Source organism: Pelodiscus sinensis, chromosome 1 (genome assembly GCF_049634645.1).
Source record: "Pelodiscus sinensis isolate JC-2024 chromosome 1, ASM4963464v1, whole genome shotgun sequence".
NCBI lineage: Eukaryota > Metazoa > Chordata > Testudines > Trionychidae > Pelodiscus > Pelodiscus sinensis.
Window position 1 is genome coordinate 108,095,153 of NC_134711.1, and position 21,114 is coordinate 108,116,266.

Sequence of the window (21,114 nt, forward strand, 5' to 3'; positions counted from 1 at the left end):
TTGATGCTCCCAGGGAGGCTTGCTACGGGCTCATGCTGCAGAGCCCACAGCATGTGTAGTCACTATGGTTTTTAGCAGTTACATTTTAACTGCGTTTCTACATCTCTAGTCAATATTCATAACTTCAGAAATGAAAATGATACATGCATGCTGATAGGATAATCATTCAGCAAATCATGTATTTTCCATTGACAACTCTCATGATATGGTTTGTACCACTGTTGCAATTGTATAATGTACATAGTCGTTTCTTAATCAGATAGTCACACCTGCTATGCTAATCTATTGCAATTACATATTAAGCAAGGGGTTACTTGTTCCCATGATAGTCATACATATTCAAGAGTTGAGCTTTGCAAAGCTTGATGCTTCATCCAGAAGATGCATTTAAGTGGATTACTGTATCAAATATTTCCTAGATCCCTTCTTGTGTGGTTAAATACCCTGTCTTCACAAGAGGAACCAGTATTGATCTTAAGAGGCTATCCTCTCTTGGATTAAGAGGGAGATTGTCATCACAAACTGAAGAAGTTCAAATATTATTTGTGTAAATTATTAAACTTAAACTTTGGTTTTAGTGCACATTCTGATGTTGCTTCGGGCATGAGTGATGGCAATGAAAATGTGCCAGGATCTAGTGGGAGACACGAAGGGAGGACCACTAAACGCCATTATCGGAAGTCTGTACGCAGCCGTTCTCGGCATGAGAAGATGGCTAGACCAAAACTGAGAATTCTCAATGTGAGTTATGGCTTATTTCAGTGACTGTAATAATGGTAGTGTCTTTCTTGAGCTCTTATAGAACTTCCCTACCCACCATTCTGAAGAGGGTAGCCTTTCCATTTCCTGTGTATCCTAAGTTCTGATAACAGCCTCCCATACAAAGTGACTAGGCTTCCACTCAAACTCTTCCCCAGGTGCTGTACACTGTTTTGTATGCTCCTGTGTATTCTTTCTGCTTTGGAGGTCAGATAGTGTCCAAAGGTGAGCTATTAGGTGTGCTGTGCCCAAGAGTGAGCTATTAGGTGTGCTGCAGAGCTGTAAGCACAGCAGAACATGGTCATTCAGGGAGCATTGATACTTGTAGGTGGTACAGAGTATTTACTTTGTTTGCCTTACCCCTTGACTGGAGTTTAAGAAACCTCACCCTATTTTCCCTACTACCACACTAGTTAATTTACTGAAATGTAATTATTCTATTTTCTGCAATAAGCAGGAAAGGTTTACAGAGTAATCAGTTCTAGAGAAAGATGCCCTATGTTGAGCAAGAGGGCTTAAAGTTGAACATCTAAGGGATTTCCAGCTGTATCATTTAGCACTTGTACCTTAAAGGATGGTTGCCCTTCAGTATACCTGATCTGTCTGGGAATGGAGAATGAATGGCTCAAGGAGTATAGTTGGCCCTTAGGAGATCTTGTTGCTTTTGTGCACCTGACATTCCCCTGGCTTTAGGGACATGAGATGTTTGCACGTGTGTTCGGTAATTCTGTGAGGTTCTAATGTATTCCACAATTCAGGGTGGAAAACACATTTTTTTTTCAGGTCTCGAACAAGGGTGATCGTGTGGTTGAATGCCAGCTAGAGACACACAATCGGAAAATGGTTACTTTCAAATTTGACCTGGATGGTGACAACCCAGAGGAAATAGCATCAATTATGGTGAGCTACATCTCCAGTGAAGATGGAGAATTGACCTTGATCTTGTTCATCATATTAGTTGTACAACCTGTCTTTAGGAATTACTAGAGTTCTCATAGTGTCTTTGTGCACTGCAATCTTTGTCTCCTCTTCCAATCATGTTACTAATATTAGAAGCAAAATCTTTCATTAATAACTGTTCCCCGTGCCAGCCTCCTGCCCTCAGAGACCGCCCCCCACCCCAGTTCCTCACCCTGGATGCCCTGTGCCCTCCAGTGTTACCTCCGCTGCTTAGAGCTCCCCAGCACTAGCTGTGCACTGCTTCAAAGCCTTCAACTGAGTGTTGCTGCCTGGGTCATGGTTGCTCTGAGGCTGCTGTGCTGTGCTGCGCTGCGCTCTGCACAGCCCCCCTGCCACACAGCGAACCACTCTTCTGTATCCAGGAGGAGACCTCTGGTGCTGGTTGGCTGAGGCAGGGCAGCACAGGACATGCCTCTCCCAACAGCCACGGTAGAAGGAGATGCTCTGGGCAGTGTACCGCAGCCCCAGCCCGAAGAGCTGCCGCAGCCCAACAGCCAGTGGTATGCGGACCAGCACAGGTCTGTGGCCTGGCAGTTGGAAACCAGGCTTTAGTATTTTAAAAATTGCTTACTAATAGCTTGTTGTGGGCTGAACTAATAAACAGTAAACTTCATTTCTGGAAATAAAATTTAAATTTTTCCAAGTGCAGTCATGCTCCTGTTACTGGAGAACTTAATTTTATCCCAAAGAATGCTCTCTTGCAGGAGTATATCTGTGCCCATGCACCTCTACTGGAAGATTTTTAGGTAACAGTGTCCACTTGGCTTGCACATGTGTGCTTGTTCTCTCATGGTCTGCCTAGATAGAATCTAGCGCTGCGTGAGCAAATTGCCCATGGTTCCTTCCCAAACACCTTTGGTCTTGAATGGAACAAGCAGTTGTTTCTTCATTCTGTGCATCATTAGCATAAGTAGTAGTAGTTCTAGTCATCTTGATTCTCTTAATAGTTAGTTTCTGAGATTTTAAAAAGAGGAAATCTCTTCTAATTCATGTTTCCTGCCCTTTCTGGGGGACTCTCCCCTCCCCTGCCTTGAGGATTTAGCAGTTAAGACCTCTCAGTTTTAAACAACAAAAAAAGGAAAAACTTATTTTGCATCCCTTGAAAGATAATATCACTATGTATAGTTTCTGGGAAAATCACATATCCACAAAAACGCACCCTCGGTTAGCAGCTCAAGGCAAAGTTTCCAAAAACATAAGTCTTGCTGATGGAGAGAGCACTTTAGCCTCCAGCTGACTCCCCTGCACATATTCTCTAGGGCACATATTGTCCCCAGAGCCTTTGACTTCCAATGGGGTACAGTTATGAAAAACCCTGATAAGGACTCCACACTAAGATTTTGGCCTTCCAAAGAGGTTCCCCAAAGGCATTTGGGCATGTCTGTACTAGTGGCTCATTGACCAATAGTACCTCAGGAAAAACCTAACAATATGCATCAGAAATCTTTGAGACATGTACAGTAAAAGGAAGATTCCTCCAAAGTAGTCATAGAATGTAAACCTATACACTTTCCACATTATATACCTTCAACATACATCCGTTATCTCAGTAGTTGTTTACAGGGAGGTCTGAATTAATTCCTGTTGGTTTTGTCATGTAAAAAGTAAACTAATTGGTAAGGATCATACATGCTTTATCCCATTTCATTGGGCGTCAGCAAATATGAAATCTTTAAAAGGCTTCTAGCTCAAATAATCACTGTGAAATTTTGTCCTATCTCAAAACTAGTTTCACTGGGCTCATGAAATAGAACATCATGGCATTGTCATGCCAATAGTAAGATCTATTCCCAGTTGAGTAAAAACAGATGACCACTAAATACATGGAAGTCTTTTGAACAGAAGAGTTTGTAGTGACTGTACTGGCACAATTGAAATGTACAGCTAGTTTATGTGTCTAGCCACATAATTAAGCTTGTGAAGTTGGTCTCTTAGGGAGATATGGGTTCACCTTCAACGTAGTGTCAGTGCAGAGTAACTTGATTCATCGTGATTGTTTTGGTTCTGGTCATGAAAGACTTGGAATAGGCAGAGAAGAGAATTTGAAATTCATTTCCAATACTAAGAAGAATATGTAAGTTTCAATTACATTAGTCCCTCATTCCTTTTACTGCATTAGAGATGTTTTGAAGGCTTATGTAATATTAAATCAGTAACTGTAATAGGAAATAGTAGGCCTGCTAAATTTCAATTACAGGCAGTCCCCAGGTTACATGGATCTGACTTACATCGGATCCCTACTTATAAACGGGGTGAGGCAACCCTGCACTAGCTGCTTCCCCCCAGCAGACCAGGGAGACGCGAAGCAAGTGCCCCTCCCCCCCCCCCCCCCCCCAGCAGACCAGGGAGACGCAGAGCAGCTTTTCTCAGCAGACACCTCAACTTGAGAATAAAGGACTGAGGGAAGTGAGGTGTGGGAGAATAAAACTGAGCTCTGGAGAAATGTTTGGCTAGAGTTTCCCCTATAATATGTACCAATTCCGACTTGCATACAGATTCAACTTAAGAACAAACCTACAGTCCCTATCTTGTACGTAACCCGGGGACTGCCTGTATACAATACTTTCATAGCCATGTTTGTTCCATGATATTAGTCAAGGTGGGTGAGATAATATTTTTTTATTTGACCGTCTCCTGTGGGTGAGAGATGGGCTACAAACTACATAGTACAGATGTTAAATATCAGTTAATTGAATAGTTGAGTAACCTCATGAATTCTTATTGGTTAGTCGACTATTCTATAGTCCCGGGGCAGGGTTGGCAGCCAGTGCGCTCCAGCCTCACTCCTGAGGAGCCGTGATCCCATCGCAGACTGGCTGCCTGTTGTCCAGTGCTGCTGCCTCTAATAGAGGCAGCAGCACAGGATGGCAGCAGCCCCTGTCTAGGGGATGTCTGAGCTCCTGGACCTGGTGTGGGCTGAAACTGAGCTTGGCTGCCTGCCCATGTGGTTCCTAATATACTTCAAATGTAAAGCCACAGTGGGGGAAGGTCCCAGACCCGGCATGAGCCAAGACTGAGCTGGGCCGTCTGCCTGCCCATCTCCTAATAAACTTTAAATGCAGAGTTGCAATGGAGTAAGTCTCAGACCCGTCGCAAGCCAGCAGTGAGCCGGCCTGCTGGCCAGCCTGCTAAAAAATTAATTGGCTGGGGGTGGGAAGGTAATGCGTGTAGTCTATAGCATTAACTTATAAGCTTTTGCTTATCGGTTAATCGACTACACTATTACATCCCTTCTACATAGAACTCTTCCTCAGGTCTCAGAAAACAGTGTGTCATATAAGATTGAACACATAGTTTGGTAGAAGGAGTAAATTTCAATTAACCTAACCAATTATACCAAGCAGAAATCTTGTAACGCAGTCACAACAGCTTACCTGGACAAGTGAGACTTTTAATGCTAGTGTAATAAAAATAGAGGCCCAGACAAGATTCCTGTTACGCTGGAGGCCATAAAATACAGACCACAATCTAAATTAAAGCAAGAGGCAACAAAAATGGGCAATGAATAATAAGAGTAACACTGATAGGAAGGTATAGTTGCATAGCCAGAATCTATGCAGAATGCATAGATTTGAAGGGGGTTAAAATATAAATAGACAAGGGACATGAACAATGACAACAGTCCTTGTTTTGTTTCATTCACAGGTGCAGAATGAATTTATTCTAGCAATTGAACGAGATTCATTTGTAGAGCAGGTACGAGAGATCATTGAGAAAGCAGATGAAATGCTCAGTGAGGATGTCAGCGTGGAGCCAGAAGGTGATCAGGGCTTGGAGAGTATGCAGGCAAAAGACGACTGCTTCTTTCCAGGGCCCCAGGTAAGTAGTGCTTAAATTGTCTGTTTCGAATGCAGTGGAAGTGGTAAACTAGAGCCGTCCAGAAACTGGAATTCCTATTAAGTAGGGAATTTCAGAAATTCAAAAAATTGCTTTGAAATAAAACAAATTAAATGGTTTAGAAGAAAAATAGGCATCTTACAAAATATTAAAGTAAGTGATTCTTCTGCTCCTTCAGTTGTGCACTTCCTGGCAGCCCACCAGGCTGGGGAAATGGGTTCTATGGGCTTCCAGTACTGTCTTGGAGCTGGGACAACTGCAAGTTATGGGAGTCCTGGCTCCATGGCAGTCTGCCTAGCAGGGAAACAGGTAGGTTTGCAAACTTCCCTGTCCTGGCAATTTAGATATAATATTGGCATGTTCCCATGGAACAGGGTTTTGGAGGTGGGGGAGGGTCAAAGTGAGATTGGACTAGACTAGACTGAAGTACTCAAATTCAGAGTATTGCTTACAATAGTGGCATGCTGAATACCATAGGTATGCCACTAAATTTGTGTTTGAGCTTTTTTTGGAAGACTGAGGTTATGCTTAAATGTTAACTTTTATTATTTATCTTTTTGCAGAAATTGGAGGGAGAGTTCAAACAGCCAGACCCTGTATCTTTCATGCCACAGAGAATTGGTAAGCTTTATAATTGTTATCCAATAGTTTCCTAGTGCTGACTTGGATCCAACTGAAGAGGGCAATCTTTGTATGCTTGAGCACATGATCTGGCCGGATGCGCTGTAATGAGATGAAGCACATCACTAAATACCTAACTTCTCCATTGTTTAGGTGGTGCTCCTAGCTCTTTAACCCAGGTTGTTCATTCTGCTGGAAGACGGTTTATTGTCAGTCCTGTCCCAGAGAGTCGGTTAAGAGAGCAGCAGTTTTTCACCTCTGCTATTCCTGCGGGAAAGGAACTTTCAGAGATTAGTAAGTTACCCAAAACTTTCTGGAGTTTGGTTAATATTTATTCATGATACAATCTACAAGAGAGCTTACCGTGAGTGACCGGTTCTTGTTATAGCTGTGTCAGTCACAGGATATTATAGACACAAGATAAGTGAAGTAATATCTTTTGTTGGAGTAAATTCCATTGATGAGAGACAAGCTTTGGAATTTATACCAAGCTCTTCAGGTCTAGGAAGTTTACAGATATTCACACCTTGTATTTCAGATTTAGTAAAAGTAGTTAAAACCTTCAAGGGACCATTATAGGTGAAGTGGCCCATTAGCATGCCTACAGTCATGGCGGGGGGGAGGAGGAAAGAAAAGAGGAGGGAAGCTGTCTTTGCCTCCACCCTCTCCTTGTATAGAAAAAGGTTACTGGGATGATCTGAGGAATGGAAAGTCTACCTTATGAAAGGAAACTCAAAGAGCTTGTCTTATTTAGCCTAACCAAATGAAGGCTAAGGGAAGAGATGATTATTCTCTATAAATACATCCAAGGGATAAATACCAGCAAGGGAGAGGAGTTACTTAAATTATGCTCTGATGTGGACAGAAGAGCAAAAGGTTCCAAGCTAGCCTTCAACTAGTTTGGGGTTGAGCACATGATCATATTACATAAAGGTTTTCAACAAGCAGAGGCATAAAATTCTGGAACAGCCTTTCAAGGGGAACAGTGGAAGCAAGATTTTTCCTCTCTTGATCTGTTAACTGATACTATTATTGCTGTTCCAGTGTTAAACTCCTGTAGATTTCACAGCACATTTTATATTGTGATTTGCAATATATATCCCCTGGCTCTGCGTTCCTAGTTCTCTTAGGAATAGCCTCGGTAAATCACACCATAATATGCTATCCTGGAATGCTGTTAATCTAGCAATGGTAGGTAAACTTCTCTAAATTGAATTGACTGGATTTTTTTGTTTTCCCTCAGTTGCTTCCTCTCCATCACATGGTCCTGGGATGAACCTGTCTCATTCTGCATCATCACTAAGCCTGCAGCAAGCTTTCTCTGAGATCAGGCATGCTCAAATGACAGAAGGACCCAGTACAGCTCCTCCAGTGTTTAACCAAACAATACCACCATTTCCACCTGCACTTGCTAACATGGCTGGGAGTCTACCATCTACATCGGTGGCTCCTCCCACAGCATCCCCCCCCTCCACCACTGGTATTTCTCTTCCAGTAGTTCAGTCTGTTGTTCCCTTGACTATAGAACAGGTGCCAGCTGGAGCTGCCTCAAGCAAAGCCGTTTTAGGTTCCAGCTGTCCAACAGCTACATCACAGTCTGGGCAACAATTAATTGGTGGTATGACTTCCAGTCTGAGTACACCTGCTTCTTTTTCATTACCTTCTACATCACAGACTGCTCAACCACTGACAGAAGAGGCTGTCCCTAATATCAGTGCACCTGCATTGTTAACATTGCCACCAATACCACAAACTCCTGTCATGGCTGGCCCTAGTGTTGGTGTGCCAGGCACTGTATCCCCACCTGTTACGTCTCCTCCTGTCCAACAGATTGCAAGTAGTATGGAATCTGTGACAGCTCCACAAACATCTATAGCCTCAACTATAGCTCATAATGTGACTTCACAAACTCCTCAGCTCAGCAGCAGTAGATCCATTCCCAGTCTGGCAGAAACTGTTGTAAGTGTGCTACACTCAAAGTATGAGGATGGACAGTCAGCAGATAAATCCCATCAGTGCAGTGCAGCTGGCTTGTCACTTCCTATTTCTGCGCCATTGTCCTCTGAAGTGACATCAAGTATATCTAGTTCAGTGCCTCAGCCTACTATGGTGCATCCTTTACTCATCCCGTCAGCAGTTGCATCAACACCAGTCCTACCCCAGGCAGCAGCGGCAATCTCTACCCCCATATTATCCCAGGTTCCTTTATCTGGCATCCTACCACTGACACAGCCAGTTGCTAACTTGCCTGTAGTACAACAGACTTTGATACACTGTCAGCCTCAACCTGCTCCGCTACCCAATCAACCTCATACTCACTGTCTAGAGGCTGATGTTGACACTCAACCCAAAGCTCCTGGCATTGATGACATAAAGACCTTGGAAGAAAAGCTACGATCTCTCTTCAGTGAACATGGCAATGTAGGTGCAACACATCCACCAGTATCTCTGGAGACATCATTGGTAATGGAGACTACAGTCATGCCTGGTGTACCAACCACTGCTGTTGCACCAACTAAACCTATGACAGCCACTACCAGCTCTTGCATACCACCGGCTAGTTTGCCGATTGGACCAGCTGGTTTACCTGTTACGACACCAGTTACCACACCTGGTCAAGTGGGAATTCCTGTCACCTATGTTCCAGCATCAGGCAGCATTGCAACAACAGCAGTGAAACCAGGAACCCCTCCTTCAAAGCCATCTCTTAGCAGGGTACCGGTAAGGAATCCAGCACTCTTGTGAAAGGTGTTAAATATATGAAAGAATAACCTTTTAGAAATTACTCTTATTCTGAAGCAAGGTTGACACAGAATGTTTATCCAAATTGATTTATCCAGTCCATTAGTATATTTTCTGCTTTTAGTGTTAGTACAGTGTCGGTATGCTTTTTCCTTCTCAAGTCCAGCTCTTTGTGCTCTACTTAAGTTCTTCTTGACTTGATTACTTCCTATAGCAATCTCAGCTTTAGGTGTCCAGCCCTACTTATTTCCCTCTGAATGTCTCAGAGTTCCTAAGATCTCCAGATGTGTGCACGGGCTGAAATTCTAAGATTTGCAGATTTCCATGACCCCAATGGATCCGGCAGCCCTTATAGCGTCTGTCATCTGCCTCTTAATTCCTTTCTTCCTCACACAAATTACATATTCCTGCTCCCTGGATAAAACGTACAGGTGTTGCTGAGGACAGCAATCTGTACTAGGCCTATGGTTTCGCTGACTTACCAAGGTCCACAGTAGATCAGGTATTTTTCAAGAAGACCTCAGGAAGGTGAATCAAAGACTAGCAGTGTGTCTTACAGCTCTAGCTAGAGGTGTAATTTCCAGCTCAAGGAAATATACATGTGCTATCTCTGATCAAACTGGTGCACTGAAATAAAGTCACTGTGGAGGGAAAGTTGGGGAATAGGATGGAATGGAGGCTAGCCACCTCAGGGAAGTGCTCATTCACCTTGCCATCATGGCTGGGCCAAATAAGTCTCCTTGGGTATGCCTACACTACAGAGAAGATTGACCCTCTGGAAGTTGATCTTCTAACATTCGATTTAGTGGGTCTAATGTAGCCCCCCTAAATCAAACATTGAGGGCAGCCCCTGCTGGTGTCCTATACTCCTTGTTCTGTGAGGAGTAATGGAAGTTGGCAGGAGAGTGTGCTCCTGTCGGTCGTCTACAATGTGGATGCTGCAGCAGCTTGGTTTAAGGTAATCCAAATCCATCTACACATTTTGTGTAGCTGGATGGAGTACCTTAAGCTGACCTGCTTTATTTACTAGGCTATGTCTACACTGCAGCGCTATTTTGGGATACCAGAGGTATCCCAAAATAGCTATCCTGCATCTTAACAGCAAGCTGGTTATTTTGAAATATAACAAGCTTGCTTTTCCATCGTCCCTGTAATCCCTTACTCCTCATGGAATGAGGTTGTTTCGGAATAGTGGATTATTTCAAAATTATTACAAAATGAGCTATTTTGAAATAACATTGAAACAAGATGCACAAGTTGTGTAGCTCAAATTGCGTATCTTATTTCGAACTACGGTGCATTGTAGATGCAAAAATTTCAATATGCTGGACAGAAGTACCCGTTTCATTTTTATTTTATTTTTTTTAGGTTTAAGAGAATTGCCTGCCTTTAATGTAAGGAAAAAAGCTTTACAAGAAAGTTGTAGAGGTAGTAGTTTGGTGGGGAGGAACATTTAAAGCATAGGAAATTTAAAACTAGATTAAATTAAAAAGCCAAGCATCCTAAAAAAAGACAAAGAATGACGGGAACCTTTGTGATGTCATAACTATGTAGACAGTTTCAAATGGTTAAACTTAAATCCAAACAACTGAATTCCTTGGATCTGTATTGTTTTTGGAAAATTACATCTTTGTAAAAATCTTTACTTATAAATTACTGGTAAGTATTTTAAAGATTAAGTTTAACTTAATGAAATCTGGCTAGGAGTAATTCATACTGTTAAGTAATATGAAGATGGAATTTGGGGAGAGCACGTGGAAGTGTTCTGCCTTCAAATGATTAATGAATTCAGTTGCTGCTGTAAAACAGTATGTGTATTCCAGTGACAGTGGCTTAAATATGTCAGTTTAAGAGTGAATTCACCTTGAATTTTCTTGTGATCTAATATTAATTAGATTCTGCCACTTATTAGTTCTCACTTGCTTAAAGACTGAAGAAGGCTTCATCCAACAAAGAATGGCCTGTGTCTGTTTCCTGCTATAAAAGGTTACCAGCCAAATATCGCTAGGTTATTGTGCCACTTACTATGTGCATTTTCTGACATCAAGAAAACATGCCTGTGCTAGCTCTGACCAATCTCATTTGCTAGAAATAACAGAATGCAGGCACGATGGCACAAGAGGTGGGGGAGACTTGGACATAATTGAGAGGAGGAGAGTTGGAAAAAATCCACACACAGCATCTTAGATCTTAGTGTTAGCTTCTTAGTTCTTAGGTCTACCCACTTTTGTAACGGTTTGAGAGAACTAACTGGAATGTGCTGTCTGACTTGTGCTGTGAGGCTTGTGTGCCTCATTCTTGGTGCTGCTGAGAGGGCAGGGGACTGGGCTCGAGGTCCCTTCCAGTTCTATGATTCTACCATTTCCAGTTGCTCTTACACTTTGCACATAACCTGGCTGGATTTTTTTTCTTTTACCAAGATGCATGTTAATGATCTGCTTGGACAGTCAGCGGCTTCAGGTAGCTGTTCATAATGGGGGAGGGAAGAAAATAACAGGGAGATTAAAAATAAAACATTTCTTAGTGGATGTAGACTTCCTCAGATAATAAAACATTTCAGATTCTTTATGAATTGTTTAGAGAAATTTACTACACTCACCTGAATTTTGCCACTCTTAAACAGCAGTGGAACTGTAATACAGAGATGTCAGGGAAAGTGAGTAGGGTTTCTCACTGGATTGCCCTGCTTAGTTGTTACTAAGCTTTCTATTGGAAATTTGTGATTATAGCAGCAGTTCCCATGTATTTGCTATAAAGAGGTCAAGATTTTTTTTAAAACTAAAACTACTTGCCTTCATCATAAACAGATTTTCCCTGTAGCTGATCAAATTAAAATGCAAGTGGATATCCCAGTTGAAATGAATTCCCTCTTAATACTGTTCCTTGCTTTCATAGGAAGGTTCCACAGGGAAAACTTTAAAGCTTTCTACTAAGTGATGTGACTTATTGTGACTTGCTGACTGCTCCTACTGTTCTTTGTTTGATGGACTTGCATTTCCTCTTCATTATCCATAGGTGCTACCAGTAGGTTTTGAACTTTCAGCTGGCACTCCATCCAGCGAACAGCTGCCGCCCTTTCCAGGACCTTCACTAACTCAGGTGCTACATGACTTGCAGGTTGTTTGCTGCTTCTCCTCCTTTCTTTCTCAAAGAGCATGTTCCAATTAAACTCTCCATTGCATGGTCTTGGCTTCTTCACTTTTTCTTTTGACCAAGTAACCCCTTCTGTATAGCAAGGACTAGAGTCACTCATGCCCTGGAAGACAGCAGGTGCCTGTGGACCTAAATGACTCAAGCTTATCTTTTGATTTCTGTTTTGAGCTTGAGGGAAAGCTTCTTAAAAGCCCTTGTTTTACATACCAGGATGTTAAGTGTTGCGCAATAGCTATGTTTCTAAGTTGGTTATGTACCAAATATGTCTTTACAACAGAATATTTGCAATTCATCAATAATCACTGGATCTTTGAGTGCTGATTTTGTTAGCTACGCCACCCGTGGAATTTGCACATTTTCTTTCAACCATTCCCCGTAGTCTAGATGAGCCCCTAGTGGAGTACTGCAATATATATATATTTTTTTCCCCCCTGCAAAGCTAGGATTTTGCTACCAGATACTTGTTTTATTCTAATAACCAGGACAGGTATGTTTAACACTTCTGAAATTTCATCTCTTCATTTACGTACAACTAATTCATCAAATGTATTTTATTTGTCCAAGAGCATTTCAGCACCACTGGGAAAGTTAATTTACTAATTTTGCTTCATTTCACTGTCCTTAAGGCTGACCATTCACAAATGCGTTTCTGCCTGGGATTTGCTGAAAGACATTTGTTCAGGAAAATTAACTTTCCCAGTGGTGCTGAAATGCTCTTGACAAATAAAATACACTTGATGAATTAGTTGTACGTAAATGAAGAGATATGAAACTTCAGAAGTGTTAAACATTACTTGTCCTGGTTATTAGAATAAAACAAGTATCTGGTAGCAAAGTTCTAGCTTTGCAAGGAAAAAAATATATTGTAGTACTCCACTAGGGGCTCATCTAGACTACAGGGAATGGTTGAAAGAACCATATCTTTAACCATTCCCTGTAGTCTAGATGAGCCCTAGCTCTGGAAAACCCAAGACTACTGACTATGAGAATTGAATTGCTTTTTAATAGTCTCCTTTTCCTAGACTATCAGAATTGGTGCAGTTCCATAAATCTTCTAATAACAATTTAAAGATTATAGTTCAAACAAACTGCTGGGATCTGCATTTGGCCAAGTTCTGGTATATGAATAACTGAAGACTTCCAGGGAGATTTTAGATGTTCGGCCCTATGAACTTTTGAGAGGTTGTCATATAGTCCCTTATTCCCAGGACAAACTTTTGACTGATAGCTGCCACTTCTGTAAAACAGGAAAAAAAAATCATACAAGGGGTTACAGAACTCAAGAGAGTTTAAAAAAAAAAAAAAAAAAAAAAAAAAAGCAGTCAAGACCTGCAATTAAATGGAAAGATTTCTAAATATTTTAAATTACTGTGCAATAAGGTAATGTGGAGAAAATTTAAGCATGTAATTAAAGAAACCTACAATATATGATGAAAGAAAAGCTAAAAATAAAAGTGGTGAACATAGAGACTTGAAAGCAGTCTGTATCCTGTTCTTAATATGTTTTAGAAACAGCACATTTACTTACTGAAAAAACACAAACTGGACTCTATTCCAGTGTTTTTGCCTATATATGTAATCACCATTTGGTTGTATAAAGACGGTTTTCTGTTAAAGCAGGCATTGGGCAATATCTGTTTTAAAGCAAAACAGTTCCTGTTACAAACGCAATGTTTTCTACACACACAAGTTTCTGAAGTATTAACTTGTTTGAATCTTTTAAATTTTCCATTTGTGGTTTTGTGCTAAAAATGATTGTTTTTGGAACACTTAACTTAAATTTGGCTCAAGGGATTTTGCTTATGACTATAAAACAATGCTGTCTTTTTAAAGCTGTTTTTTAAAAGTCATTTTAGAAAAATTTTAGCCAAAATATCTATAATATGGAACTTTGTTATTGTCTCTTGTGGGCTATTGTCAGTGGATGAGAATTGACGGCAGTATATTCAGAGGTATCGACTAAGACTTCCATTGGCAAAGCTTTATCAGGCTCCCATTGGCATCAGTGTTCTCACAACTCAGCCTGACATGCTCATGTCTCAGGCTTCTTCTGAGGAAAGTAACACAAAATGGGACCTTCTAACTCATCTTATTGCCTTTCAGGCCATGTATTAGAAAGGAGCATGTACCCAATCAAGGGAGTTCACTTCTAAGAATCTCCTCCTAATTAAATAATGTGATATAAATGTCAGGTCCTATCTAAAACCATTTAAATGTGCATGATCTGTGTTTAAAAAAACAACAACAACCTAAACAAACTCTAAACGATCTGAAAGCTTATTCGACATACTGGAGGAAATACTTGTTCTTGTAAGATACCATTTAGACAGGTTTAATGCTTCCAAATACATGAAAAATAGAATGACCCAAGTTCTAAAAGTATTTGTAGTATGGTGTGGTATGAGCTGTTTCCATACTAGTTGTCATGCACTTCCTTCTTGACTGTGGCTAGCAAAAGAGCACCCTTCATGAACTGTCAGCCACTGTTTTGTCTCGTCAGCCCAACCTGACACACTTTGTTTTGGAGTTGTCTTTTCCTGACTCCCATTAGTTTACATTTCTTCTTTTTTATTGTGATGTTAATGTTTTATTTTCAGAAGTCAAGGCCTTTTGGCTTCCTCTAACCAGGGAGCACTGATAGGTTGCCAGAGAACCAGAAAATCAATGACACATTCTCGCTGTTTTAGGCTTTTGCAAATTATCTTCTACATTGTGCTTGCAGCTCTGTCATGCATACAGTTTATCATTAAGATTTTGATATTGTTTTCTTTGGATTTCTTACGTTTTCCCAAAGAACTATGGTTAAAGATGGTCATGGCTATTGCCCAAGCTGAGAATGCACCTATGCCTCTAAAAGGGTGATCAAGGTCCTACTTCGGAAGCTGTTGAAAGATCTGTCAATATCCTCACTGGGATTACTAGGGCTCATGACAACTTGTGCCTGACAGACAAATGGAGCATATAGTTCAACTCAAAACCTTCCTGTCCCAGGTGAGGAAGAATCCAGGACCTCACCAGTCCAGCAGAAAGGATAAGCAATAACTAGCACCTGACAACTTGGACCATGGTAACAGTGTGTTCATAATAGTCTGAAAGGAAGAACTTGAGTGGATACCAAAATACTAATGGAAGCAAGCAACACAGAAGACTTGTATTGAGTTTTGCAGGAGAATGACTTCCCTGGCTTGGTGTCTGGGGATGTTATCTTCATTTAGGAAATGATATGTAAGTAGTAGTGAGTATAGATGCAGCCAGTCTGAGGCGGAGGAATGCACACAAGACTCCACATGTGAGGATTTCTGTTTTGTTTTCTCCTCCAGCCCCCCCCCCCCCCCCCCCATGGACAAGTGGTCATCAGTGTTTCAAAAAAGAGCTTTGTGCCTTGAAAGTTTCTCTCTTGACAGAGGTCGGTCCAATGTAAGACATTACCTTATACACCATATCTTTGTTTATGATATGGCAGATCAGGGACTTGCAGATAAAATCTGGTATAAGACACAAGGAAGTGAATGCATCTCTTCTGGATTGAGCAATTACTAGCTGGTCTTCTGATGGCCCATAAAACATTTAGTGAGTGATATATTCTCCATCCAGTATTTTATGTAGACTTTTATACCACACTCATCACCTTAGTGTCTGAGTGCTTAATGCATTACTGGAAAGCAATGTGACTACATACCATGTATGGTTTGTGTTCTCATCCTGTCACTAAGGGGAGAAGTTCATGCAGTAGAATGTCTAGTTCTGGTAAGGCTTTTTATTTATTAAATAAATATACCTATTGCTGTGTGCATTAGAGAAGTCAGTCAAAGAAATGCACCTGGCACTCGCAGATGATTGTGAGGTTTGTGATGATTCCTTGATCGTGGGGAATGTACTCCAAAGCCTGACCATGTCCAAAAGGTTTTGTTCCCCTCACAACAAGTTTTGCTCTTCTTATTGAGCTCTGTGGTGTGAGAAGAACAAAGTTGTGAACTGCAATCTTCGTCCTGGAGTTTTTAGGTTAGTATTTTTAGGTATCCTGGACCTAGATTATGGAGTGCTTTGAAGAGCAGGAACAGCACCCTGAACTTGATTTGAAATTCCATGGAAAGTGAGTGTAGATAATGGAGGGCATGTGTGGCAGTTTGTGGTGTTGAGGCAATTTACTACAGTGCCTCAATGCTATAATTTTTGTACTAACTGAAGTTACCAAAGTGCATGAACGCTTCATTATCCAGGTATGTTGCATTGCTGTAATTCAGCCAAGAGGTGATGAAGGCATAAATAACAAAGGGCTGTGATGGGATGGAATCTCCTATCCAGCTGAAGATCATGGAAAATGTGACCTGAATCTGTAGTGATGCAAGAACTCAGAGGTAGCAAGGAATCTGAGCACTACTAGACTACGGACTGAATTCAGTAATTGTGGATGTGAATCTTTGCAGCCATAGAGCATATCCCCTTCAAGTAACCTCCTCAATCTAGTCTTCTCTGGCAATCAGAAACACCCCTTTTTTTCTTAATCAGTGACTGATCTCATCCAAGCTGTAGACCTTCTGGGTATATTTGGTGTGATCATACGTTGTCAAGGGTAAGCAGAGCTGTGGTAGTCAATTTCATCTTCTCTGACTGTTAACCTAGCAGTTGGAGGTAGATGTTGAAAAGGATTATAGAGATGATTGATCCCTGTGGAACTCCAAGGATCAGGGGTCTAGTGGCGCGGGTATGGTTTTCCATCACTACTCTCTCGGAAAGCTTCCAACTAGTTTAGTGCTTTACTCTGGATTTTTTGCCACCTCTCTGATCCAAGACAGCAAGATTTCATGGTCTGCTTCGCTGAATGCTGTAATGCAGTCCAAAACAGAATGGACATCTGTCTTCCCTCCATGGACAGGAGATGACTATCAGTGCGACTAAACCAGTTTCATTTCTGTCATGGCTGACATGGCTTGATTGTGTCAAGTTTAGGATTTTAGTTTGTAATTGTTCTTTTGATAGCTTCTTTATGAGCTTGCTCAGGAATGGGAGATTTGATGCTGGGTGATGGTTGCCTAGGACTAAAGTATTGAAAAGGCTTCTTTGGTGTTCATCAGACTATTGCGTGTTTGGAAAAAGAGAGGAAGAGTCTTTATTTTTCTGAACTAGGCTGTTGGACTCAAGTAATACCAGTTTTTCATAACACATGTCCTTCTGTCTAGTGAAAGTTGATTCGCGCATGTGAAAAATCTGTGGTATGGATCTAGTCTTCATGGAGAGATCTTCTTGATTATCTTGCATAACTTGCTTCTAAACTAGAGTTGAAACTTTCTTGCCTTTTTGACTCTTATCTGGGATGTCCTTTTTTAGAAGTCTATCTTATAGAAACTATCTCAGGCTGTTGAAATGTTAAATCTGCTACTTCTGAAGGTACTCTTTTTTTTTTTTTTTTTTTTTTTAAAAGCAGCACCCTATTCATCTTCACAGTTGGCTTTGGCATACCTCTTGTCTTAATTTACAATGTAATTTACTTTTTTGTTTAGGGATAATCATTGAGCTACTTGCCCAGCTGGTGTCTTGAAGTAGGCAAATCAAGTCACCTGTAACCTGGATTGGTGCTTTCTGTATCATGTTACTATGTGTGAGGAGGGTTTGGGATGGCTGGCCCATGCCAAGAACCGCTGCCCTTACAAATAAAAACCTCCAACTTCTCTCTTTTTTTTAATCATTTAGTCCATTTTCAAGAATGAGAATCCAAAACCAATACCTTCAGCAAGAGCTACAAACTGAATTTTCTTTCCTATTTTTGGTTTAAATGTGTAGCTAATTTACCAGCTGTATATGACACAGGAAGCAGAGGTAATGGAGGTATTGAAACAATATTAAGGTTGCAACTTCATATAGAAAAAAGACTTAAGTAGTTTTGACATTAAATCATGTCAGGTGAGTAGCTGGTTCCAAGGGATAGCAGCTTACTGTTTCCTTGTTGCTTTAGTCCCAGCAGCCTCTAGAAGATCTGGATGCTCAGTTAAGACGAACCCTCAGTCCAGAGACTGTCCCAGTGACATCTGCTCCTGCCTGTGTAAGTTTGCAAATATTGGCATTTAAAGTGTCTATTTAAGAGTGCTTCCTTAAAATAAAGAATGATTTGTGAATGTCTTGGATTGAGTCTACAAGAAGTTATTCTTGGCATGAAAGGTGCAGCTTGTGATGTATTTTGTATTCCCTGGTTTGCTACCAAATGAAGATATGGTCCTTAAGCAGATGTGCTGTAAGGTGTGGTTGCAAATTTTAATCTCTAATATGAAAATGAAATTTATAAAAAATCCTAATCAGTGCTGTTGAGAAAATTGGAGATGTGCCCTAGTCAGTTGGAAGAGAGATACCATATTCAGATGAATGTAGGATCTTACTACAGTAAATAAAGCTTGTGAGGGTGGGAAGTTGGAATACCTAGAGCAAAGTAGATATTCTGTACTAACTCCTTATGTGTGCACACTTATTCCACACCATGGGGTTGTCTACCCAAGTACATCCAGGAACACTAATCTGAATTTAAAGGTGTGAAATTAAAGTGAATTAGTGAAAATGCAGTAAGCCCTTGTTTGGACAGTTGGATTCAGAATGCAAGTTGCTTTAATTTAAATAGCTGTTATCATTTTAACTTGGACTTCTAGCTATTTCATACCAATTTCTCTGAGAGGACCATACTAAAACTCCATCAAGCTTCCTAAAGAAGAAGCTCTGTTGACCCATTGCAGATAAAATTTGAAAGCACAAACATATATCCTTACAGTTGGCTATTTAAGATTGAAATGACTTGTTGCTCTTGCCCATAGTCATTCCTTTATCCTTAAGGAAGAAGGAAAAATATGGAATGTTGCAAGATGCTTTGTAGGCTGTGGTAAGGATCAATGTAACAGGATTTTCTTTGTGTTTATAGCCTGTGCCAGCAGTGGCTTCTACAACGGTTACTGGAGTGGTGTCTGCATCAGCACAGCCCCTGAAAGAAGGTATTTATACTGATGCTTGCCATCTCGGTTTTCTGAAGAATTTGAATGAACTTGCTGAACAAGAGGATTTGATTGTTCTAAAACTGCAGGCTTTATTAGATGAACTGGAAGGGCACTGGCTTTTGATGAACTAGACTTAAATTCTACTTTAGGCCAAGAGAGGCAAGGGATATGCTAGCTTAGTTAATTTTTAAAACTCTCCCAAAACCAAGTTTAAGATTTACAAGGATTGGCTGCTCCAGTCGGGCCTCTCCATGCGGGCACAACAGACCTGTATTTCCCCTTTGATGGGATGGCTCTGTATGCTGGACACACAGACACAAAGCTGCACGGATTGAAAGACTCTCTCACCACCCTAAGGATGCCAGGCTTGTTTGTCCTTGGGCCTGCATGCAACATGCTCAAGCCACAGCTGTCTGTCCCAAATTTCCCATTCCCACCAGAAGTGGTGCAGAGCAAATACAAGGGCTTAGGAAGATGCTGAGTAAAGAGTCCCATGATCTAAGCCCACAGCCAAATGCCCTTTTTGAAAGTTTGCATGAGGATGATATACATCACAGTTCCCTGGATCCATCCTCCCTCTAATTTTCCAAACGTTTGTACCCTTTCCTCCCTGCCTAGTGCTCTCTAACCATAGACCATGGGGTCCTCAGCACTGTGCAGCAGGGTTATACTTCACAACTAACCCCCACCCCATCCTTTTCATCATCCTTCTGTACTTCTCTTCAGGGACCCTTCTCACAAGAATCTGCTCATGCAAGAAGTCAAAGGGTTATTGTTGATAGGCACAGTGGAGGAGGTTCCATCTCATTACAGGAACCAAGGGTTTTCTTCCTGCTACATTTTAATCCCCAAAGGCAAGGGTAGCCTTTGGCCCATTCTAGACTGGTGAGACCTGGTGAAATTCCAGTTGTGCATGGTTTTCACAGCTTTCCTCATTCCCTCCCTGGATCTGGGAGATGGGTACACAGCCCTTGATCTTAAGGATGTGTACTTTAAAAAAGTGATTTTTTTTTTTTTTGAGGAATACAGGTGCTTTCTATGGTTTAGGGTAGGTGCCAACCACTATCAGTTTGCAGTCCTCCCATTTAGTCTGGTAATGGCCCCTCAGGTGTTTACCAAATGTACGTTATTGATAGCATCTTACTTCCAGCGCTAAGGCATTCAGATTTATACTTATGTGGATGATTGATTTATCAAGGGAAACTTCAATGGCAGGGTCTGGAAGGATGTAGATGTGCTGCCCTGCATGTGTCATCACCTCGGACGTTGATAAATGACACATTGACGTTAAATTTTATCCTTTGTACTGGTATTATCTGTGCTGCATTTGACTCAACCTTGGTTAACATAAGAACAGACATACTGATTTATACCAAAGGTGTCCATCTAGCCCAGTATCCTGTCTGTCAACAGTGGCCAATACCAGATGCCCCAAAGGGAGGGAACAGAACAGGTATCACAACCACTGGACAGGTTTAGTTCCTTCACTGATCTCATTGTGGAGGTCTCCGCCTTGGCGCTGATGACAGATAGTATGTCTTCACCTCCTTGGGCACATGGCAGTGTGGACTTACATGGTATGCCTTCCCAGGTTCAGGCTGCAGCCTATCCAGCAATGGCTGGTATTTATCTACTTTCACCATCGACTTGTCCATCGCAGCACTGGTTCTCGACTTGCTGATCTGGTGGGTGACAGGAAACATCATAGCAGGCATTCTGTTTGAGGACACTCCTCGCTCAACTGGGCTGGAGTTTGATGCCTTGGATGGGTGCTCCAGGCCCATGGATGCTCCAGGGCACATGGTCTGTGGAGGAATCGTTCTTCCACATAAATATCAAGGAGCGCAGGGTGTGCAAGTTCTTTCTGCTGCATCTGTTGGGTAACATGGCCATGATGGTCCTACATCAAAAGGAAGGGAAGAATTCAATCATGAGTGCTTTTCCAGGAAATGATCTGCATCCTGGGAGTTCTGCATCTTTCATGACATTCATCTGGAGGCATGGCCCCACAGGAGCCAGGAAATTCTTGACTGGCAAGCTAAGCAGACAGTTCTCTTCTCACCATGAG

The 21,114-nt window shown here is 41.4% G+C and overlaps 1 protein-coding gene across 13 annotated transcripts in view; it reads left to right on the forward strand.

Annotated features, from left to right (window-relative positions):
- Positions 1 to 21,114, forward strand: part of WNK1 (WNK lysine deficient protein kinase 1) — a 167,715-nt gene that overhangs the window by 116,081 nt on the left and 30,520 nt on the right. For 7 of the 13 annotated variants that reach the window (XM_075940997.1, XM_075940991.1, XM_075941003.1 and 4 more), the window contains 9 exons: positions 579 to 741; positions 1,543 to 1,659; positions 5,365 to 5,538; positions 6,120 to 6,177; positions 6,331 to 6,471; positions 7,421 to 8,898; positions 11,935 to 12,036; positions 18,026 to 18,112; positions 18,974 to 19,043. In XM_075940997.1, coding sequence (XP_075797112.1) covers positions 579 to 741; positions 1,543 to 1,659; positions 5,365 to 5,538; positions 6,120 to 6,177; positions 6,331 to 6,471; positions 7,421 to 8,898; positions 11,935 to 12,036; positions 18,026 to 18,112; positions 18,974 to 19,043 — 2,390 coding nt within the window. The remainder of the gene's footprint in view (positions 1 to 578; positions 742 to 1,542; positions 1,660 to 5,364; positions 5,539 to 6,119; positions 6,178 to 6,330; positions 6,472 to 7,420; positions 8,899 to 11,934; positions 12,037 to 18,025; positions 18,113 to 18,973; positions 19,044 to 21,114) is intronic. The other 6 variants (XM_075940982.1, XM_075941009.1, XM_075941018.1 and 3 more) reach the window with 2 other exon arrangements.